Source organism: Aegilops tauschii, chromosome 5, assembly GCF_002575655.3.
Source record: "Aegilops tauschii subsp. strangulata cultivar AL8/78 chromosome 5, Aet v6.0, whole genome shotgun sequence".
In the NCBI taxonomy this organism is placed as follows: domain Eukaryota; kingdom Viridiplantae; phylum Streptophyta; class Magnoliopsida; order Poales; family Poaceae; genus Aegilops; species Aegilops tauschii.
In genome coordinates, this window is record NC_053039.3 from 351,376,559 (window position 1) to 351,395,061 (window position 18,503).

General features: G+C 50.0%; 1 protein-coding gene across 4 annotated transcripts; it reads right to left on the reverse strand.

The window, feature by feature from the left end:
- Window positions 1–805: 805 nt before the first annotated feature.
- On the reverse strand, window positions 806–17,104 carry LOC109741698 (uncharacterized). Of its 4 annotated transcripts, none has more exons than XM_040390410.3 (6): window positions 16,798–17,104; window positions 16,392–16,541; window positions 9,908–10,167; window positions 9,438–9,737; window positions 9,122–9,295; window positions 806–1,312 (listed from the first exon to the last, which is right to left on the reverse strand). In XM_040390410.3, exons 3-6 carry the CDS (start codon window positions 10,136–10,138, stop codon window positions 1,217–1,219), a joined length of 801 nt encoding a protein of 266 aa, XP_040246344.1. In that variant the 5' UTR covers window positions 10,139–10,167; window positions 16,392–16,541; window positions 16,798–17,104; the 3' UTR covers window positions 806–1,216. The 4 variants fall into 4 exon arrangements, 2 of the variants coding, with proteins under 2 accessions (XP_040246344.1, XP_040246343.1); XM_040390409.3 differs by having other exon boundaries at window positions 16,361–16,541; window positions 16,798–17,102; XR_012184854.1 differs by lacking the exons at window positions 806–1,312; window positions 9,122–9,295; window positions 9,438–9,737; window positions 9,908–10,167 and adding an exon at window positions 13,977–14,611 and having other exon boundaries at window positions 16,798–17,067.
- Between the last annotated feature and the right edge of the window lie 1,399 nt (window positions 17,105–18,503).

Genomic DNA, 18,503 nt, shown 5'->3' on the forward strand with positions numbered 1-18,503 from the left:
GTAAGGCCACAATTAGTTTTGACAGTTCTTTCTTAAGTTGGACGTGAAGATTCTTGGGTGTGCTCATTCGTTTCTCCACCCCTTCAGAATGAAATTGCATCAGAACGATGTAATATACAAATCTGCAGCAGAATGTATCCTGTGATGATGATCATGATACCTGATTTTTGTTGTGTGTCATCAAGTGGTTGAAGAGCAGGACTCGATGCAGAACAATTTTCAGGCAACATACCACTGTGCTCGTTGTCAGGTGAACTTTTTGAATATGGACCTGTGATTTCGCCAACAGGGGGATTTTCATTGGCTTCTTCAGCAGGAACTTCGGTTCGTTCTTCCATGTTCTGTAAGATTTTATGGCTTGGGGATTTTCCATCCAGTAAATTGAACCAGAAATTAGATGGATCTCCATCCAATGGACGCATTTCCTCTTTTTCACCAATTAGAGTAATGTTTCTTGAGTAAAATTTCCCACTCATATTGGCTTCCGATATGGGTGTGCAGTTAATTTTGGTGCTGCCTACAACATCTGTGGCTAATTTTTCCAAGGACTCCGAAATTACTTTATTCATAAAGTTATCCCTTTCAGAGTTTTTACTTGCGCAGTTGTCATGCTTAAGCACATCAAGTCTAGTGAAGAGACATGATGCAACCCAACTGATCAAGGAATGGCTTACGTTATGTGTTATATCCTTGGAGTTGTCATGAGTAAGCATGCCCTGTTTTGCAAGCACAGGCCACTTCTCCTCAATTGTGAAAGGAGTGTATAAGCGAAAAATGCCTGGATACCTAAGCTGTGACTCTATTTTAATTTTTTGAAGAGCCTTTTGATCATATATGATAATGGCATCGACAGATGACAGCTCAATACTTGGGAGGCATGCACTTGTTTCAATCAGAAAAACTAATCTCCCCTTAGTCTTGTCATTGAACTTATCAAGTGCCACTGCTTTCCTTGATAATTGTCCACGACATTCAACACGTTCATTTTTTTTTTAGAACGAAGACGCACGGACGCGTCCGGCTTTAAATTAATAAAGCCACAACGGCAGCGTGAACAAGTCATAATACAACCCCACAGACCTATCCGGCCAGCGCAAAAGGATCATCGGAAGTTTCATGCGCGACTCAACCGAACCAAAGACATATTACAGGGCATAGCCCGTACAGAGCACGCAGGCTCGTCAAGCAACAAAAGGGACCATGGACAGCACCATAGTCAAGGCTCCCTAGCCATCACGTAAACTTGCAGCAGACGTTGTTGAGCGGTGTTGATCAACTCAGTATCCCTGCGCCTCCCCAACGGACTCCACTGCTGCAATAGAAGGTTGCATTTGAAGAGGATGTTAGCCGGATGCGAAGGAAAGCAACCCTCAATAGTAAATTTGTTTCTAGTAAGCCATATAGACCAGAGACGTGCCCCGACACATCTCCACATCACCCGTTTAGCACTCCCGTGAATCGTATGTAAAAGGTGAGTAAGCTCTGCGGCCGATCTGGGATCCCACTGAACACCAGCCGCGGACCAGACCGCGCTCCAAGCAAATCTAGCAAGGGGACAGCTGAAGAACGCATGGCTGGCGTCCTCAGGCTCCCCACACAACGCGCAAGGGCCAGTGGCCGGCCCATTGCGTTTGGCCACATTTAAGGAAGTCGGCAACTTATCGCGAAACAATTGCCACATGAAGAGTTTGATCTTCAAGGGCAACTGCGCTTTCCATAGCCCCGCGATCGCCTGCTGTGCCGTCCCTCGACACAACCTACGGTACAGAGAGTTAACCGTGAACTTGCCCGAACTGGTGAGCGCCCAGCTGACCGTATCTGGTTCGTCCTCAAGGGTGATCGGGTTAATAAGGTGCATCAGGGCCAAGAGGTTGGACTGCTCTAACCCGTTTAGTTCTCGTTTAAAATAGATCACGGGAGGACTAGCCGCGAGCGCAGCCGCCACCGTGATGGATGGATCGACGGCCAGCTCGTACAAATCCCGGAATTCCATCCATAAAGGTTGGGCTCCCAGCCACCTATCTGTCCAAAAACGGGTCGAGCGTCCGTTCCCAATCGAAAATTTCGCCCCCATGGCGAACGCCGGTTTGACCGACTGCAAGTCGTTCCAGAAGGGGGAGCCCCATGCCCGCCCATCGAAAAAGTTCCCTCCTGGGAAGTACTTGGCCTTGAGGAGATCAGCCCAGAGGCCTGAAGCACCTTGAGCGATTTTCCAAATCCACTTACACATCAAGGCGATGTTTAAGAGTCTGGAATTGGTGATCCCGAGGCCCCCCAAGGCCTTGGGCCGACACACCGAAGCCCATTTAACCATATGATATTTACGGTTTGGGCTGGTTCCTTCCCAAAAGAACTTGGCTTGGGGCGTGTCGAACTTCGCATGAACCCCTTCTGCGAGAAGAAACAAACCCATGGCAAACATTGGCAAGGAAGACAAACTGGAATTCGTAAGAATAAGTCTAGCCGCCTTGGAGAGGAATTTCCCTCGCCAGGGGCACACCCTCCTGCGCACCTTGCCGCACAGCGGATCCCAATCCTCTATCATGGGTCGTTTGGTATCAATCGGAAGCCCGAGGTACGTAAAGGGAAATTTGCCAACTTTGCAATTAAACCAATCCGCTATACGTCTACCCTCGTCCGGCTCCACCCCCATCGCAATCAACTCACACTTGTGAAAGTTGATTTTGAGACCGGACATGAGCTCGAAGCTAATGAGAATCGCCTTGACCGATGCTATACTCTGGAGGTCCGGGCGAAACATCAAAAGCGTATCATCCGCATATTGCAAATGAGTCACTCCCCCTGGAATGAGATGGCCTACCAGCCCTTGGATATGGCCAGCCACCGCTGCTTTTGATAGCATAGCGGACAGCGCGTCAACAACAAAGTTGAACAGTAGCGGCGACATCGGGTCACCCTGCCTAAGGCCGCGTTTGTTCCTGAAGAAATGCCCTATTTCTCCGTTCACCGACACTGCAGTTTGGCCACCCGAGACCAATTGCAAGACATGATGAACCCACACCGCGGAGAACCCACGACCCAGGAGCACTTGGCGCAGGAAATCCCAATTAACCCGGTCATACGCCTTCTCGAAGTCCAGCTTCAACAGAACGGCTGGTTCCTTCGTGCGTTTAAGCTCGTGGACGATCTCCTGGAGAGCGAGCGGACCCTCCAGGATATTACGCCCACGGATAAACGCATATTGGTTACGATGGATCGAGCGGTGGGCAATCGGACCTAATCGCGTAGCGCACGCTTTGGCGCAGATCTTAAAAGGCACATTAATCAACGCAATCGGGCGATACTGTCTGATGTTGTCAGCCCCCTGAACCTTCGGAATGAGCGAGAGCACTCCAAAGTTAAGGCGGGAAATATCTACCTGGCCCTGCATGAAACCGTTACATATCTCGAAGATCGGCTCTCTAAGGGTGGGCCAAAATCGCTTAAACATAGCAACCGGCCACCCGTCCGGTCCCGGTGTTGTGTCCGCTTTCATCCCCATGAGAGCGGCGTCGATTTCTTCGGGGAGAAACACGAGCCCCAACTCGTCGTTCTCCGTTTCTAGCACACGTTGGGATCCCTCCCACACGTCCTCACGGAGGCCCGCTCCCTGGGCCTCACTAGTTCCCATCAGGTTGATGTAGAACTCGTAAATGTGTCGCGAAATGTCTTCTTGGCGCAGTAGGAGCCCCTGCTCCGATTGAAGCCTGAGTATAGCGCATTTATGACGCCGACCATTGGCGTATGCTTGGAAATACTTGGTATTGGCGTCACCCTTAAGGGTCCATTTTAGCCCACTACGCCGCCGCCAGTATTCCTCCTCGGCGCGAAGTAGGGCCTCGACCTGCCCCTCAAGAGCGTATCGATAAGCCCACTCCTGCTCCGAGAAGACACGAGCATCAGCTTGCGCATCGATCCTGGCAATCTCTTCCGTGATCAGCGTTCTGTGCTCCTTGTCCATCCTCCCTAGGTTGGCGCCCCACCCCTTGAGGCTCGCTCTCAATCGGCCCCCGACAGCATTCCAAAATTCCATCGGGCCACGCTGGGGTCCGACCTGCTGCACGCACGCGAGCCATTTCTCCTTGAAGAGCGACTCGAAGCCTGGCACTTCAAACCAGGCCGTTTCAAAGAAAAACCGTGGGCTGCGTCGCAGCCTATCCTCCCCCGAGGAGTAGACTAGCGGAACGTGGTCTGATCCAATCCGTGTCTCCGCGACCAACGCGCACATAGGATAGCCCATTTCCCACTCCGGCGACATAAACACCCTGTCAAGCACCGAACGAACCGGGGCAAGCTGCTTATTAGTCCAAGTAAAGCGTGCTCCCGTTCTGGCCACTTCCCTAAGTGCCATGGCGGCAATTGCCGCGTTGAACATGGCCACCCTCGGCCAGTTAATGATGCCATTATTCTTGTCCGCTCCGGACCTAATTAGGTTGAAATCCCCTCCCACGAGGACCGGGAGTGCCGCAGCTGTCACCGAAGTGACTTTTTGTTGGAGTTCTCCCAAGAACTCCACCGATCTGGAATGATCGGCAGGTCCATAGACCTGAATAACTACTAACTCGCGAAGCGTAGCACGAATGCGAAAATGAGCAGCTAAGAAGAAAGAGCCCCTATCCCAGTTGATAATGTCATACGCAGCGCGGCTTAGACCCATCAACATGCCCCCCGAGCGCCCTACCGCGGGAGTAAAGTGCCACTCAAAACGTTCTAACGGATCTAGCGAAAGCAGCTCATGGAAGTGGAAATCCGTTTTAATAGTTTCCTGCAAAGCTACGATGTCCACGTCCTCTTTGCGCATGTACTCTTTGAGGAGGGTGGGCCGACCCAAGTGGCCAAAGCCACGGATATTCCAAAACAGCGCTCGCATCTAAATGACACGGTTGCGCAGCCGTACACCCCTAGAGGTGACCGCTTTCGCCACGCGCCTCACCTTGCCCCTGCAAGGCGAGGGAGAAGGGGCAACCCCTGTTGCCTGTCCCTCCTCCTGGGGCACAGAAAGAACCGCGACGGCCCCTCCCTCGGGGCCCTCCGTCCTCTGTTCGGCACGCGCTGCAGCAACAGCCGCGAGCGCGGCCTGCGCCAACTCCTTAGCGCGCACCAGAGTAATCAGCTCTCGATGACCACCCACACACGCGGGGTCGACACCACTTGCATCTAACACCTCCATCAAATGCTCATCCGAAAAAGAATCAAGCACCGTGAATCGGGGGGTGGATTACCTGAAATTTCCATATTCTTCTGGGCCTGGAGGAGTTGCGCCCGCTGCAAGGAAGGCATGTTGCCCTTGGCGCCCTTGGAACGCGAGCTCGTGCGCACCGGCACCGCCGCCACCGTCTTGGTACGCTTGGCTTTGGAGCTCCGCGCCATCAAGGAGGCCTCCTGCAGCAGCGGATCAACGGCCGGAGGAGCCGTCGGGGCCGCCAACGCCATGACGGACTGCCTTGGGGTGGGGGGAGCACCAAGAGGATCCATCGCGCGTATCGTCTCCGCGCTGACCTTGCGCACAGCCGTCTTCTTCATCATCTTCACTGAGCCACTTAGGGAGTTGCCGCGTCCTCCCGAAGCCGGCGACCCGCCTGGAATCATGCGCGAAGGGCTGGGAGAGAGGGCGATCGGAGAGCGCACACCGCCCACACCTGCTGGTCCCAACGGGGCCGCAACCCTGGGTGGAGAGGACACCGACCCCAGGTTGGACCCATACTGGTTGGGCACCGAAAGCACCATCTCAGCTGAGCCCATCCCCACACCAGCACGAGGCACCTCCACCCCCTCCGCTGGCGCCGCAGCACCAGCCGTAGAGATCCCCAGTTTGTCCCAAGCAGCCGTATCAATGGAATCATCCTCCTCCATACTCGCATCTGGCTCCGAATCCTTGCCCTTGTCCTTGGTCCTGTCTTTGTCTTTGTCACCCGGGGCCCCTCCGCTGGGTGGATGGGGAGGGGGGAGAGCAGGGGCCTCTGGGCGCGGGGCAGCAAGCTCCGGCTCGAGCTTAACATTGTACCCAGCCCCGTTGAACCAGATCTGCACAGACCCCCGCAGCTTGGCCGGCGCCCGGCACGCAAAGAGCATGCGCACCGGACCCGCCCGGATCAGGGACAGCTCGTCCACCACCAGCGGGCGCCCAATCATCGTCGTTGCCGCCATCAGCCTCTCCACCCGACGCTGCTTCGGCGGAATGCCCCAGAGCTTCACCCACACCTCCGGCATCGACAGCGCCTTGGGCTCAGCGAGAGCAGCGTCCCGGATATCGGCCGTGATGTTGTGGATGGAGAGGAAGAGCTTGCCACTGCGCGTCGCCATCCTCAGCATGGCCGGATCGGGAAAAGCCACCGAGAAGGAATCCGCGTCAAAAGGGGTGACCATCCAATCCCACTCGCCCTCGAATAGATGCGTGAGCTCCTTCTCCAGAATCTCCTTGGACAGAATCCCCGGCTTCGCTGAGACCAGCGCCGCGTTGGCCCCTAACGAGCCCTCCGACACCGCGTCCGTCTCCTCGGGGTATTGAAGGCAGAAGAAGCCCCCGCCCGCGAACGCGTGCCCCATGGATTGGAGCATCAAGGGCTTGCCGCGCGAGGGGCAGTAGGCCGAGGCATGGCCCTCTTGGCTGCAGATGACGCAGAGTTGCTTGAAAGCGCACTCGTTTTGGAAGTGACCCGTGCGCCCACACCGAAAGCACTCCGGCCCCTCCTCCACTTCGACCGGAATCGGTTCCGCCGCCGTGCCCTTGGAAGAAGAAGGCTTCGACTGCTGCTTCATCGCGGGCTTGTGCTTCTTCAGTTTCTGCTTGGCGTAGGGGTCTCCGACGCGGTCGCCTCCGGGCGGAAGGAGCGACTCCTTGCGCTTGAGCTCCAGCCCCTTTCTCTTGTACTCCTCCTTCTTCTTCTTTTTCCGCTCCTGCTCCTTGAGCCACCATGGGGGAGGCGGCCCCCAACCGCCGTCGCCGTCGGCGCCGGCCCGCTCCTCCGCCCGGATCTTCGCCTGAGCCCGCAGCTCTCGCTCACGCCGCCGCTCCGCCTCCGGATCCAACGCCGCCCTCTTGTCAGCACGTCGCTCCCCCTTCGAGCCCATGGCTACGACCTCTGCGAAGGATCGATCCAGGGGAGGTGGATGGGTGGGAGGGGAGAAAGAACGGGCGGAACGGCCGAAGCGCCGCCCCTCCGCAGCAGTGGCAGGGAACCCTAATGAGCAGTCTAGGGCGCCCCGGCGGATCCACATCCACTTATGTGATGGGCGCTCCACCCGCGGGCCTGGGCTCCGGGCCGGGGAAACTGGCCTGGGCTGCACCGAAATAGCCCCTGCCGCGGGCACCCCTCCCTCCGCAATGGGCGCCAACTGGGCCGCGCGAACCGAGCGGCCCGCGTCTGCACCCAGGCCCACCAGCCCAACCTGGCCGCCTGCGCCAACCCTAGGCCAGGGATCGGGCGACACTGCCGCCACCTCCTGCGCCTCTGCCGGCGCCGCCGCCCCCGCCACCGGCTCCGGCGCGGGCCCCGGGACCTTCCGGGAGGGGGCCGCCACCACCACCGCCGTCTCGGCACGCCGGACCTCCCGACCTGCCAACGGCCGCGGCTTCTCCGCCACGGACCGCAGCGATGCCCTCCCCGGCCTCCCTGGCCGACGAGCACCACGGCCACCAGGCGCGAACGCCCGGCGCCGCCCCGCTCTGAGCGAGCCCCCTAGCTCCTCAGCACGGGCCACAAACTCACCAAACGACGGCGGCGCCCCGCCACCTCGCCGGCCACCACACTCGCCGTCCTCCGCCTCCGAAATCTCGCTGTCACTTACCTCCGAAAGCGCCCAGAAGCGGCTCCCGCCCATCCCAGAACCGTCGTCGCCGCCGCACCTGAAGCCGGCGACCGGGGGGGGGGGGGGGGGGAGGAGGGTGCCGGACGCCCCGACGCCCGCACCTCCGTCCAAGCCTCCGCCTCGCCGCGACCCGCGGCCCCGGACGCCCCGCCTGCGTCGCCAGGACGCCTCAGAGCCGTTGGAGCCATCCGAGTCGTGGGCGAAAATAAATTGTTCCTTCGCGCCGCCGCCGCCGCCGCCGCCGCAGCCTGCTCAACTCCGCCCGCTCCGCCCGCCGCTCCTCCAATGCGAGCCCTCGTCAGGTTCACGCCCGCCGGCGCCTCTCCGCCGCTCGCTTCTCCGCCGCTTGCCTGGAGCGAGCTCTCGTCGCCTCGACCTGGTCCGGTAACCTTACTTCCGGCCGCGGCGGCGGCTGCCAGTCCGGTCTGCTCACGCACTGTGACATACAACAGTTTCCAATACATCACCCATTGATCTTCCACCTGCTACATCAGACTGCCATGGCACCCCCAAGAAAACATGGTGAGTTGAGAAAAAAAAATTAAGGAGTTCTAGAAGGCACAAATTTCATAGATGAGCATCAAGGGAATACTTTAATAAGAAATGACAAAATTGCTTAGTACTTGAGGGAACATGTTCAGAACAGTAAGTGAAATGGTGCTTGCATGTCACAAGGAGGAAATTATCATATAATATTTGTTTCCATTGTTAATTACCACTTGTTATGAGAAAAGTACTGCTGCACGTCATTGGCACCATGTTTACTCGTAAAAATCTGCTGACATCAATATCATATTGGCATTTCATGTGGCGCTCATGACTTCATAACCGAGGCAAAATGTAAGCAACATACCTAATGAACATATTGTAGTAATGTAGAGAATATCACTGGTGGGGTCATGGAGACTATTTTGTGATTATTCAAAGCTAAGATGTTAATTTTATCAGTTCAGCTTCTAAGTAATTTATGGCAGCAGTGTTTTAAAAACAGAGATTGTATGGCATAAAAAAGGAACAGGTGCCCTACATGTTACCGTACAATCAACAGTTAGGACACATAACTGGAGCACTTGGAGCGAAATAATTAATAGTAGATGCATGACTGAACTGAACGAATACCATATTACACTTTTCAGAACCATGATTGGTTGATGAACTGATTGCCATCAGTGATAGCCAATAGATAATGTGAAACCTTCTAGGATGATAAATTAATCATATAACATGCAACAAGCACAGAGATCTAAGAGATTGGGTAAATTATGCCACACATGGTCATAAGTAAAAAGTGGATAATGCATGAGCATCTCACTTGAAAAAGAATAATGACTCTTAGCCTCTTGTTCCTTATCGCTTCAAGCATTTTTTGAAGCAGCAGTAGCTTGCCACATGCTTGCACTCTTGTAACTATAGGATCAGTGTGATCATGATTGTCGACTGGAGGATTCGGCAGGAATTCATCAACAAGGTAAGGGTCATCACAGCACTATAACATAACAACAAGAAGAACAGATCCAAGTCAGTGACAGAGCCAAAACTTTGCAGAAAAAGGAATGAAGTAGTACATGTACTGCAGAGTGCGTATAGACTGTTATCATACAAGCCGTAAATTTCTTTGCAAAGCACACCTTTGAGAGAGACATAATAATGTCATAAGGAGCTTTATCACTCGTCATCTGCGACTGGAGGACAGATGAGTTTGAAAGCAATATGGAACAATATATCTGTAGCTGCAGTTGTGAAACGTAAGCAGGAACCCAGTGCTCCAGTATTTTCGAAGAATCTGCTTGACGCTCATAAGCAATATGACTTTTGAAGTTTCCTTCCAGCATCATAAGGGTCTCGGCAGTATCAACGTAATTGCCATTTTCTTGCTCTCCAGAATTAAGGACTATGACTGCTTCCCAACCAATGTGTGCTATAGGTTCCTGTGTCATGGGCAGAGAGATCACAATTAAATGGCAAGCACAAGCCTGAGAGATAGGCTAGGGTTGTAGTAACAGCAATATGATCTAGGTGCAATCTATGTGCTCTTAATTGGCAAGCAGCATTTGCTCACTAAGACTAGGCAAGGGAATACTTAGCAGTTGGCACTTACCTCTAGGATAGCATCAGGATGGGATAAGAGAACCTGTAACATACTGCGGCTTCCACTCTCATAAAATTCAAAATCTCGAATTAATTTGAGCTCGTCTTTCCCCCTGTCATACACAACTTCGACATTGATAAACGTTGCCATCTTATTGAACTGAACCTCCCATAAGTTGGACAGAGAACCAGGAGTTGTGAGAATTAGGAAAGGTTGGCTGACGTCAGGTAATACAGACATTCTGAATAGCACGGCCTTTATGCATACTCCTGCATAACAAATGAGTTAACCATCAAGTCCTTTTTCGTTTAGGAAGGAGTTCCAAAAATTAACCAAGCACAACAGTGAGAGATGTACTTATAATGCTAAATTGTTGCATCCATGTAAACGAAGCAATAGAACAACGCACCACGCCGGTGGCCATAACTACTACAAACAAGAATGTGGGTGAAAAACTAGAGTAGATGGACTAGTCTGCTAAGCTACTTGCATGGTTCGCTTTGAGGGTGCATGCTGCACCTAGAGGCATGAGATGGGCAAGAAAAAGACAAATGGATTTGAGAAGGCAACCGTGAGTCATCTCGACTGAGTTAAACATTTGACATTTGTATTTACATTATTATTCATTTGACATTTGATTTGTTATTTCCCAAGTATGAAGACAACTACATTGAACAGTGAAGGCAACTATGTTGAATGAACATCAGCGTTGAGAAGCAGGCCGACTGGAAGCAATGTCCTAGGACTGCTGCTTAATGTGGCAGCTAACCAGCCATGAGCATGTGAAAAGCATGTCACAAATACATTGTTACAGTGACACTACTGATGTCAGTATGAAGTGATGATGTGGTGCGTCTAGGCTGTTGAGTGATAAGCAATTTCGACCACTGTCTTTTTACAGTGACACTATACATTTGTTGCTGGTCTTCAGACCACTTCCTTTTGAGTTTACAGTGACACTGTACATTTGTTGCTGTTTTCCCTATATTTTTTGGCTTAGGTGTGTAACTGCCTCTTTCGAAAGATGTGTAACAGCCTAAGCACTATCAGGGCATTCCTGCCGTGAGAAAAACAGTTACACACATCTGCTGGCTCAACTCTCTCAGGTGCTTTATCAAAAAAAAAAAAGAAGTCTCCGGTGCAGCGGCATGTTCACAGTGATAGTAGTATTACTCATGCAAAACCAGCGGCAGCACTGTTCAGATGCTTTGGAGACTAAGCTCACAGCATCTAGCCTGAGGTTCTATAAGATTCGGCATGGTCAGAACATGTTCAGCCATGATCTAGCTTTTTCTGTAGGTCTAGCCAGCTTACTGCTTGAATTTGTCCTAATACAAGTTGTTTCTCCCGCAAGAAAAAAAGAATCTTTATACGTCTCTTATTTTACTATAGTAAAGCTCTAGCATTCAACTAGTGAAGACAATCATCCACTTATGAGCATGTACAGTGTACTGACTTGAATCATTCCTTTTACAGCGTAGTACTCCCTCCGTTCCAAAATAGATGACCCAACTTTGTAGTAACTTTACAAAGTTACTACAAAGTTGGGTCATCTATTTTGGAACGGAGGGAGTACAAGATAGTTGGATTCCAGAAGATTTAGCGGATATTGTACCCATGCTAAGTAAAACTAGATGACAAATTTAACAAATAAAATTTCCGTTGATTATCACACTGCAAGAAATATTGTGTAGAAAATGCTTTTTTTTAACAAGTTAGAACCAAATAACACTGATGTATTCAACTTGTCTGCACATACTGAGAACACACGAACATTTCTGTACATTTAACAAAAATACAAATACTGAGAACACATGAACATTTCTGTTGCCATTTTTTTTTCAGATTATTTGATCTTTTTCTTATTTTACTATGCATCCATTTGCACATGAACTTGCATGTTGCTAAGTAGACGTTGCGCCCAATCTGTATCAGTTTCCTACGGTTGGGCTGCGAATATGAACCCCAACATCGTAACGCATTCAGCACATTTTTCTTTCGAACTAGCATGAGATGGCCATACATGGCTATGTCGTTTGTAGGCTTGTAGCCTCACTGTAATGAAAAAAATCCAGAAAAAATGGTAACATAGGTGGCTCAGTCTCTTGGAGATGCTCATAGGGGTAGGGTATACGGGGTAGGGTATACGTGTGCGTATTCATATGAGTGAGTGTATAAGCATTTGCGTCTGTAGTGTATTAAAAAAATGGTAACATAGATAGAACTAATAACAGAAGATCAAATTAAAATCGAAACGAATCCAGAAACAAAAAGAATAAATAGATCCGCAGTGAATTTAGCCCATTGACCATATTAACATTGTATAGATCCACTTTTCTTTATCTTTTCGCGAATACGCAAAGATTGCACACTTTCATTCATAGGTAGGAAAGAACAAGCATAAAGAGAGGGGGAAGGGGGGCATCACACAAGGTGTGGGTAGGAGCAGAACAAAGAGTGTTCAACCCTCCAACACATGGCAAACTAAACACGTCTATCCGAACCTCAAGCCACGAGTGGCGAAGATACATGACACACAACACGAAGGGCCGCGTCACAACCGAAGTCATACACTCCGGGAGCATGATCATGCCATGCGGCCAAAGTGGACCAATGCACCCTCCACCCAAAGCGCTAAGGAAACGTCAAGTGGACAACACAAACCAGCCGGACCTGAGGAAGGCGTCCTCTAAGAATCGCCGGTGAAGGAGTACATTGCACCCCAAAGGCTCGTGCCCACAGCCGCAAAGTTCACCGAAAGGGGATGGAGGGCTGAGCAAGGAAGGCGGCACCACATGACCAACCAGTGGAAGTAGATGGCAGCACGACAACACCGGGAAGCGTCGCTGCCGAGCCCCGCAACAACCCCGCCACCGAGGGCGCAAGGATCCACATGCACAAGGGCCAGGTACCTCTGTGATGCCGCCAAGAAGGGGTAATGACACCCGCGGGCGCCATCGTCGCTAAGCTCTTGTTCGGTACCTAGTAGGATGAAGGCTTGCTTCAACGACTACTTCGAGAAGTTAACGACACCCTCAGGTGTCGCCGCCGCTGGAGCTGCCCAAGGACGACTATGACATATGCCCCAATATCACCTTCAACGTCCAGATCCTCATATGCACAACGGCATCGTCCGCTACAGGCAGGACCCCGCAGGAGCAATAGGGGCTTGGGCACGCATCACCATAGTAGATCACTGCATCAGGCAACGCTGTAAGGTGTGTGTGGCAGCAAAGCGCCACTATTGGGCTGGAAACAGCCGGCCTGAGCAACAGGTGCTCAGGCACGCCCTGCAGGCCACCGTGGGCAGACCCCGCTTGGTAGAAGGCCCCTCACAGGCCACCTTTGGCAGATCCCCCTGGCACCAGGAACGCAAGGGGGTAGTTGGGGCGGATCTTGAGTGTGGCCGCCGAAATTGGGGTCAAGGCCACCATCCATTGCGCCACCAGGAGTCACGCCCGCCATGGCCAAAAGATAGGGAAGTGGTAGTCAGCGGGTGGTGGATGGAGATGGGGGTGGAGTGTTAAAAAATTCTACTTTTCTTTTCTTCCTTCAAATATTTTATTGAAGTTGGATTTAAATTTTGTGACTCAATAGATGCATGTAGTAAAAGTATTGTTATTTTTTTCATAACTACTCACTCCGTCTCATAATATAAGAATGTTTTTTACACTAGTGTAATGTCAAAAACGTTCTTATATTATGGGACGAAGGGAGTAGTTAATTGCTTGTACATTGCGACGGGATATAAATATTGTGTGGTACGTTAGCTCATGACTTACTTGCACATATTAATGTGATTGTGCGAATAAATGTTTATCAAATCCTGCTCGTGATTCACCTACCTAAATAATTTTTAGGATTTTATTTGGTAATCACTTACTTGCATATCAATAAAAAATGGGATAGTTAAAACAGTTTTCAAGGAAAATAGATGAAAGAAAACAAGGAGGGAGAAAATCAAATGTCTTTTTTTAATTTGGAGATAGAGATTATTATTTTTCATTACGAATGAGGTTTTTCTACTTTCTTTGTTCTTTTGCCAAAGTGAGCAAGATAGCATTAATGCCCAGAGGTGGAAACATGAATGAATTAGGATAGCCCTCTAATGGAATATAATTACATCCCTTGTTCTTTCGCCAAGAATGGACAAACATCATGCATGGATGAAAGGCGCCAGATATGCATATCTGGCTCCTTCCATAAGAAATATATTACATTGGCATGCCATCAGCAGCGGCGGAGCTTAGTGAAGATAGCCATGGCCTGGCCCCTCAGCCCTCTCTTGGAGATTCTCATCGTCTTGAGGCTGCCCCCCTCAAATCGCGTTGAAGCTCCACCACTGGCCATCAGCACTGATGCCCATGGTTTGCAGGGCAGTGATGATTGCACTGGCAACCTTTATGCAGCCCTCTCTTGGAGATTCTCATCGTCTTGAGGCTGCCCCCCTCAAATAGCGTTGAAGCTCCACCACTGGCCATTAGCTTGACTGATGCCCATGGTTTGCAGGGCAGTGATGATTGCACTGGCAACCTTTATGGCTGGCTAGGTCCTACACAAGTTGGACCTAGCCACAATATTGAATGTAGGCTTGAGTCAGGCATGTCTGTGCATGCAGATGCATCTGTAGCACTATCACCACTTGACCTTGACAAGCCTGAATAGCTCCAATGATGGTAGGGTCCTCCCTGTTGTGACCATGAGCATGAGTGCCTGCAATTTAGGAAAGAACTTGAGGTCTAACGTACCTTGCTGGTAGTGCACATGATGGCAGGGTCGGCTCTAGGCCATGGCAAAAGAAGAGACGGCCCAGGGCCCAGCCAAAACAGGGCCCCATGATCAGGGGCGGAGCCAGGAAATTTTGCCAATGGGTTCACTCATTAGCTCATTGTGAGAACTTAGTGTGAAGTCCAATTTTACACACCTCTTAGTGCAAGAAATACCGGTGGGATGAAATTGTAAAATAACATTTTTGAAATTATAAAATCACTTGTTTACATATCGTAAATTTGAGTGGAGATTCGATGGAGACATCTCTTGCCACTAGAAGCATTTGTATCACCACCGCGTTGAAAAGAGCATGCGACTTGCATGAAGTTCTCTTTCACATGGGCATGAATAAGTTCAATATATGCACCTTGAAAGTAGTGCTAATCCTGGTATGGTTCTCCCAACCAAACACCGAAACGTATGAAGTAAGAACATTGAAACTTGAGGTCCAGTGTGCCTTGCAGGGAGTGCAAATGATGATAAAGGTCACCCATCAGCACTGGCCAACCCAGTCAGGAAGGGTCGGCTCTAAGCGATGACAAAAGGTGAGGCGGCCTAGGCCCAGCCAAAATAGAGCCCCATGATATGTGTACATATCGAAACCTATCGAACCCAGTTAGGAGGGCTGGCTGTGAGCCATGGCAAGAAGTGAGACGGCCCAGGGCCAGCTACAAAAGGGCCCATGGTATGTGTACATATAGTAGTGTGTATGGCTATCTGGGGGGATTTCTGAACAACAAAAACTATATGGTGGAACTGCAATACCACTACCTCTGTAAATTTGAGTGGAGGCTCGAGAGACATCTCTTGCAAGTTGCAACTAGAAGGATCTGTATCACCATCGCGTTGAAAAGAGCATATAACTTGAATGAAGTTCTCCTTCACATAGCATGAAGAAAAATGAAATTGTGGTCCAATTTATGCACCTTGCAAGTAGTGCTAATACTGGTATGGTTCTTCCAACCAGACACCGAAATGCCTAAAGTAAGAACAATGAAACTTGAGTTTTTGTAACTTGCAAGTAGCGGCAGTGATGGTGGGTTCTCTCCATGAGAAAAATGTGTGTCTATGTGTGTGTGGGGTGGGGGCAGAGAGGGAGCAGGTAAGGCTTGGAGGAGGAGACTGGGAAATCTGGAGGAGGAAGGAATAGGTTCAGGAGAGAAAGCAGCAGAAAGGGGAATTTGATTCCCACAGTCAAATGCAGTGGCGTAGGGCGAGAGCTATGTCTTGCCCGTACCGATTCCTACTAGCATGAGCCTGCTCAAATCAGTCCCTAAATTTTATGTTTACCCCGCAAGCACTGAGGAACTCCAAATAGAAACACAGAAACTGAACTTGGATGCTGGGAACAAAACCAGCAAAACTAAACTTCAACTAGAAGACTATTTCTCTAGTCCATAACGATATACTGTATTATATACAACAAAACGGTCATGAATAAATATTTATTTCTACTCCGTCCCATAATATAAGGGCGTCTTTGACACTAGTAGAAAGAATAAGTGGAGATAACCAGCTCCACTTCAACTACCAGACAGGATGCATTTCAAGAATACTAGGGTTTTTTTTCCTGATCATTAATTTCTGCCAGAAGGCACTGGTAGATGCAGTCGAGACATAAAACTATGATATTTTAGCGTCCGAATTAATTTGAACAAAACCGAAATTTAAAATAAAGTATAACCAACTCACTGCGTTTTGGGCCTGGGGATGAAAGTGAGACCTGAGGAGAATGACCCAGGAGAAAGGGACACACCAGAGCAGAACAAAGTATGCTCCACAGCTCCAGCAGTTTAAGCCGATGACCCAGATTGGTTGTTGGGAAATCAAACGGCTGGAAGCGCGTATCGCGAGAAGGCCGTAAGCATCAGCCCTGTTAGCCACGCATAAATTTGAAGGGGATGTGATTTAGTACCCCCTAAATCCTCAATAATAAAGCAATTAAAGAGAATAGTACACACATCAAATTCCTGGACTGTCTCCCTAAAAAGCATATGGTAGAAACAAGCAGAAACCTAATTTATGCAGCACTAAGCCACCGCATATAAATCCCTTAAACGGCCATCGATCAATCTCGTGCGCCAGGAGCAACCGCCCAGGGCAACCCGGGGGAAAGTCGAGAGAATCACCTGGCTTGGCCGCGAACAGGGAGCGTTGGGCACGGGATCTCGGGCTCGCGGCGGCCGCGCCGGCTGGCGCTGTGGAGGAGAACGTCACCAGCTGGTGGTCGAGTGGGGTGGAGAGGAGGAGAGAAGCTTTCCAAGACGATGAACAGGTGCGGGTGCGGGTGCGGTGCGAGTGTGGCCTGTGGCGTGTGTGCCTGCGGGGTGGGGTCACTGGCTGGTGGTACCCGACGTGTAGAGGGAGGCGTGTGCCGGACGGACTGCCGGTAGCCTGGCCCTGGCCACTGCCCACGAGGGGGGGTGGTGCCGAAAGCCGAAAGCCGAAACGGCTGGCATTTGTTCTCTTCCCTGTTTCTTTTGACTCCATCTTCCCTTCTTTTACCATCGAGTTTCCTGTCTGTGTGTTTCAAGAATGCAATGCTCTAGAGGGTGACGGCCTTTGCGCTGTTCCGCGGTCGTGATACGATTTGGAGGCGGATAATCGAAGAATCGAAGGGTTAATCCATATTTCTGGTTCCCCCGCAAAAATAAATAAATACATATTTCTGGTTTTCATCGCTAATTATTTGTGTTCAGGCGTATGAGCGATATCATTGCTTTTCATCCTACATAACCCGACAGGGCCATCAGATCATATACATCAAAATTGACCTCTCTTTTTTTGAGTGAAAAATGAGCTTTATTTATGTAAGAATAGTGAACATTCACTTGCCATCAAGCTAATTAGATTATTTGAAGGCTTTTGCAACCACAAGCCGGTTCGGAATTCCACTCTAGACATATAAGCCAAACGATCCGCAGTCCTATTCTGTAAACGGCCAATATAAATACATAAAAGTTCTCTCTCCTTTATCACCTCCTTTATCTCATCCACCAAATGGCCTAAAATGGTTCTTATCTAGGTCATTTAGCACCTTAACCAACTTGGCACAATCCGATTGTATGACCAATGGCAACGATGTATGTTCTAGGACCATTTTGATTCCTTCTAACACATGCGTGCAATGAGGTATATACCAATATGGTGAAGCAATATGACTTCCATTATTGTCCCTTACCACCATCGTTGCGCCAGTTGTATTATCACATGTGTTGACAAGAACTCATCCATCGAGACGGCGAACCAGCCCACCGGCTGAGAAGGCCATGGAACTGGCTCCTGAGCACATGACCCCATCTCTCCAATATGACACCAATCTCAACACTTCTTTTCCCTTTTAACATTTCATAATTTGACTCGCTTCTAATCTGCTCCAAGGACAACATATAGCTTTGTAAAAAGGGTTTTTTATCACTTATGCCACTAGTTGTGTCTCACTACTCGGTTTTGTCATTAGAAGTTACAACTGCTCAAAAATGCCATCGTTCTGTGAGATGCTTGCTCAAAAATGTCATTAGATATCTAAAAAATGCCATCATTTCATAGATGTTTGCTCAAAATGCCATTAGACATCGTTATTGTCAGTTCAAACCCGTTGACCATGTTATATGACAAACATACACCTAAACCCACATGCCAGCTTTCTCTATCTCACAATGATAAATGTGGGGCCCACTTGTCAGGAGTAAGCAAGCGTATCATTTTATAGGAAAATAAGAATGTTGTTGGGATCAAGTAGGGCCCACACTTTATTGTAGTGAGATGAAGGCAAAGTTGACATGTCGGTCATAGGTATTTTGGTCATTATAACATGGCGAACAAGATTTGAGCC